Source organism: Suricata suricatta, chromosome 11, assembly GCF_006229205.1.
Source record: "Suricata suricatta isolate VVHF042 chromosome 11, meerkat_22Aug2017_6uvM2_HiC, whole genome shotgun sequence".
Classification (NCBI taxonomy): domain Eukaryota; kingdom Metazoa; phylum Chordata; class Mammalia; order Carnivora; family Herpestidae; genus Suricata; species Suricata suricatta.
The window spans coordinates 9,897,699-9,902,740 of NC_043710.1; the positions used below are offsets into that span (position 1 = coordinate 9,897,699).

General features: G+C 56.8%; 1 protein-coding gene across 1 annotated transcript in view; it reads right to left on the reverse strand.

The window, feature by feature from the left end:
* MS4A10 (membrane spanning 4-domains A10) overlaps positions 1-955 on the reverse strand; it is a 9,199-nt gene extending 8,244 nt beyond the window's left edge. Inside the window, exons 1-2 of the mRNA XM_029915455.1 lie at positions 791-955; positions 238-357 (exon numbers count right to left, since the gene is read on the reverse strand). Of these exons, the coding sequence (XP_029771315.1) occupies positions 238-357; positions 791-955 (285 nt within the window). The remainder of the gene's footprint in view (positions 1-237; positions 358-790) is intronic.
* Between the last annotated feature and the right edge of the window lie 4,087 nt (positions 956-5,042).

Below are 5,042 nucleotides of genomic sequence, written 5' to 3' on the forward strand. Positions count from 1 at the left end.
CCCCACGTCCGGTCCCAAGCGCCAGGGTCCCCCCCAGGCCGGCCCACGGACCCCCACGTCCTGTCCCAAGCGCCAGGGTCCCCCCCAGGCTGGCCCACGGACCCCCATGTGCAGTCCCAAGCGCCAGGGTCCCCCCCAGGCTGGCCCACGGACCCCCACGTCCGGTCCCAAGAGCCAAGTTTCCCCAGGCCCGCCCGCAGACCCCCATGCCCAGCCCGTGTTTTGGCACCTACTCACAGAGGCAGCCCCCCAGAATGGGTACCAAGACTTGAGCACCACCAGATGAAGACTCTCCACGGCAGAGACCAGGTAGCTCCCAAAGAACACGTGCAGCAGGGCAATGACAACATGGAAGGCCTGGGGGGCGGGAGGGAACAGGAAGCCACCACTGGGGAACCCGACGGTGCCCTGCGCCAGCTGGTGGATCCCAGTCCGCTTCCCACCTTCTAAGGGATCCTGGTGGGTCTACTGGGGAGGACTGGCTCCTTGGAAAGGTGGCTGGGAACCAAGTAATTGTTCCTCTGCCTGCAGTGCTGCTGGGGCCTCTGGGGGTAGGGTATGGGGAGTGGAGGGAAGAGAAGAGAAGGGGGGGAGACTTCTGTTGAGACCTTCCTGTGAACGACACTGAGCCAGTGTTGGGTGGGTGTAGACAGGTGTAGACAGCCTCTTCCACCCCTCAGTGACATTTTCAATTGGAGCAGGGCAGCTGGAGGCTCTGTCTCCTTCCCTCCTTGGGGGTCCCCTGTGCCCCCCTCCCCCACCTCCAGGACCCCAGCAAGTGGGCACTCACGCCCAGCTCCTTGAGAAGGCTGCTCCTCTTCCTGGGCTCCTGGCGCCAGGCGGGAGGCAGGAAGCCCGGCGGGCTCAGCTGCTGGGGCAGGGATCCCTGGGCCGGCAGGGCTGGGCTGGGGGCCTGCTGTGGCGGGAGCCCCTTCTCTTCCGGTCTGGGAATCATGGTGGCTGATCCGTAGGCTTCTGCTGCCAGGACTTGGGCCAATGACCTTGGCTGCAGATGACAGAGACAGGCTGGGTCAGAACCCATAACATTTCTGGTGCTTATGTCTGGTGAGACTCAGGGACCGTCACCTCTGCTCTCTGGGCCAGCGCCTTCCAGAACAGTCTGCCCTGCTCAGTAACCTCTGAGCTTGGTTTGGCCTGGAATAGCCTGGCTTCTGGGGATGCGGAAGCACGGCCACGTACAGCCCCTGTGGCATTGCTGGGACATCGCTCCTTCTGGAGTAGAAGAAAGGGTCAAACTTGCCAGCCATCATTACACGGAAGACACCCAAACTGGCAACAATGGTTCCTCCTGATAGGAAAGAGGATGGAGGGGGAATGTCTGCCTAGAACCTTCTATAAGCCCACACTGAGCCAGGAAGTCCGTATTTAACAGTGAATCAACATTGACAAACGTTTTCTCTCGTTTTGGCAGTGGGGGAAGCATTTCACATGCATTCTCTGATTTTAGCCTCGTCCCAACCCTCTGGGGGTAAATCCTGTGCTTGCTTCCATTTTGCAGACGAAGCCCAGAGAGGTTGGTGTGGGTGTAGACAGGCCCAAGGTCACACGGTCAGGAAATGACTGGACTAAGACTCAAAGCCTGCCAGACTGGCTCTCAAGTGTGTGAGCTTAACTCCTTCATGCACGGTTGCCTCAGTGAGCGAAAGGGAATGTCCTGGATGTTTTACGAGGCATAAAAAAAGAGGTTGAAGGAAAACCTTGTGGGGGACTGAAAGCACCACTTGCTGAGGGTCTGAGGGCCTGGTCACCATGCTGATGATGGACGCTGGGGAACAACGGACTTGGGGGCTGCCTGGTGACTCAGTGAGAAAGGCTGGTCTTTCCCAGGAGAATGGGAGTGGGGAGGCGTGGGGAGGGGAGGAGAGCCTGTTTACGGAAATTGAGGTAGGAGACAGTTTGCTACAGGGATGGGGCTCAGGAGCAATGTGAGTGGGCTGTTGTTACTCTTTCTGGTTCAAAGAAAGGGGGGCACGTTCCCTTCAATTTTAATTCTCAATTTTAATTCCAACTGTATGAGCGTCCTGTTTGAGCACCCCCATTTTTTTCCTTAATGTTTATTTATTTTTGAGACAGAGAGAGACAGTGTGAGAGGAGGAGGTGCAGAGAGAGAGGGAGACACAGAATCGGAAGCAGCCTCCAGGCTCTGAGGTGTCAACCCAGAGCCCGATGTGGGGCTCGAACTCACGAACTGTGCAATCATGACCTGAGCTAAAGTCAGATGCCCAACCGACTGAGCCACTCAGGTGCCCCATGAGCACCCCCCTTTTTGCAGTTTTCCTGGAGTGGAGTTGGGGAAAGCAGGAGGCGGAAAGCGCTTTGGAGAGCCTGGATTAGCTCAATTCCAGACAGGGAGGCATGGAAGGGGCAATGTCCAAAGGCCCGAGGGCCAGACAGGGCCTCAGGGTTGGTGAGCACTGGCTCTGTGTTAGCCTGACAGCTCGGCTCTGTGACTAGTTCCTCAGTCCCTGGGAAGTTGGCTCCATTCTGTAAACGAAGAAATGGAACCTCAGGGAGGTCCAAGGCCTTGGCCAGAGTCACACAGCTAGAAAGCGCCTGAGATTTGGGACTGTGTGTGGTCTGACACCACTGCTCTGCCCAGGCTGTTGGGCCCTCTGACAAATGTCTCTGCTGGCCTGGAGTTACAGTCTCAGATTAGCGGGGAGGGTGGGGGGTTCCAGCAGCTGGGTCCAGAGACACACTGATGCATGAACTTTTTGGTGACCTGGCCCAGCTACACTTGGAAATTTGTTCTCTCAATTCCAGCATTTCGTGCGGAGGCCCCTCTGACATAGCCGGCTGGACCGGTGGGCCGGGGCCGGGGAGGGGGGTGCATGCAGCTGGTGGCAGAGGCCTATCCAGTTAGCTGAGGCTGCAACTAGACTTCTCTAGTGCAGCGGGGAAGACAGAGCTTGGATCTGAGCCTGGACATGACTGGGGAGCGCGAAACAAGGGAGACTTGTTGGCAGAGGGGTCTTGGCCGGACTGCGCTGTCCGTGGAGATCACGAGAACTCGGTCACTGGAGGTGGGCCTCATACCTGGGCTTTCGCTTTCCAGAATGTGGCCGTGGGAAGGGTTCAGATATGCATTTGGGGGTTGCATTCGAGGATGCCCAGTAGCCCTTCTCAGAGTGTATTCCGTGGAACACGGGTCCTGACAAATAAGGAGCAGAAGGGAGATTCTGGGAAATCCTGGATATCAACTTCGCCCTCCCTGGCACAGCGAAGGCCCTGAGGATTCTCGCTGGGGTGCCCTCTATCTTAACACTAAGGGTATTTCCCACACTGGATTGGTTGTGGCACCTTTTTCTCATATCTGTTGACTCTACAGTTGTTCTGTGGGGAACACTTTTGGGCAAAGGGGCCTTAAACTAGCAAACGTTTGGTTTGGTTTCTAGGAGTTTTTTGGCCTTCCCTCCCTCTGGCTTTCTCTTGCGTATATCGTGCATGGTGGGGGTGGGGACTGGACTGCCATCTCTAGGCACCACTTCCAACTTCAAATGACTCACGTAAAGGACAGGCGCCGGCTCCCTGGGCTGTCCTGCCGCAGGAGGGAGGGGTGCTGAGGGCGGGACTCGAGGAACCAGAGGGACTGTTTGCTGTGAGCTTCCCCGCTTTCCAAGGAGGGTGTGGGCACAAGCCCTAAGAGGGCTTACACACTATTGCCTCCCACCCCCCTCACCCCCCTGACCCTCTCCTCCAGGCCCCGGTACCAAGCTGCTTAGGTGGAGATGAGCTGACTGCAGAGGGGGTGGGGAGCAGCCAGAGACCCAGGGGCAATGGCCTTGGCCCCTCCCCCTTCCAGCCGCCAGCTGAGGCCCCAAGGCCCAGCCAGCTGTTGTCTCCAGGAAATCCAGGCAGGGCCCACGTTCCCCTTTGTTCCTTAGGGCAGGGCTGACAGGGACCAAGCTGGGGAGGCCCCTCCAGCCCCCAGCAGAGTGGACCCCATCTTGAACGCTGGACATGGACAAGGCTGGGTCAGATCCTGGTCCTGTTCCCAGAGCCTGGACCTTGGGCGGGTCAGTGACATCTTATTCATCTCACTATCTCCTAGTCACGTGGGGGGTGGGGTGCTGTGTCTCTCCCGGGCCTGGGGCGTGGGGTGTTGTAAGGATTAAAAGGGACAAGTCTCAGCAGGAGCAAGCACTCAGGAAACATCAGCCTGCCACATGTCTGGAATCCCATCACCCAGGCTCCACTTGGTCCCCGTCTGTTTCTCTGGGGAGACTTGACCCATCCTGTCTGTCCTCACCATCCTGAGGCCCGGTCAGGGGAAGGGGTGTGAGAGCTCCTGAGGTAGGGGGTAGGTGTGGCGAGGGAAGAAGAGTACTTCTGGGTGGACTGAACTGGTGGTCTCAGATTTTCCCATGCAGTGTGAGCTGGACACCACCAGGACCCAAGCGACAGCCGGTGAGATCTGACCAGGGAGGTCTGTGACGGAGCAGACAGGAACCTGCGGCCTTAATTGGTCTGTGCTGGGGAGGTCTGCAGGATGGGGCAGCTTCCGAGAGTGTGTGTGCCTGTGTGCGCATGTGTATGTGTGTGCGAGCATGTGTGCATGGTGTATACATGCCCATGTGTGTGCACATGTGTGTATGTGTGTATGCCTGCTCATGTGTATACGCATGCATGCATATGTATGTACACGTGTGTATGTGTGCACACATCTGTGTGGGCACATGTGTATTTGTGTGCATGCATGTGTGTGCATGGGTATATATGTGCCCATGTGCATGTGCAAACATGTGGGTATATGTGTGCGTACACACATATATATGCTGTGAGTGTGCACATGTGTATGTGAGTGCATGTGTGTGTGCATGTATGTGTGTGCAAGCACGTGCACACAGGGTATATATGTGCCTATGTGTGTTCACATGTGTATATGTGCACGTGTGTATGTGTACACACATCATTGTAGGCACATGTGTATTCGTGTGCATGCACCAATGAGCACGTGTGTATATGTTCGTATGTGTGTGCATGTGTAAGCATGTGTGTAAGCATATGTACACATGTGTATA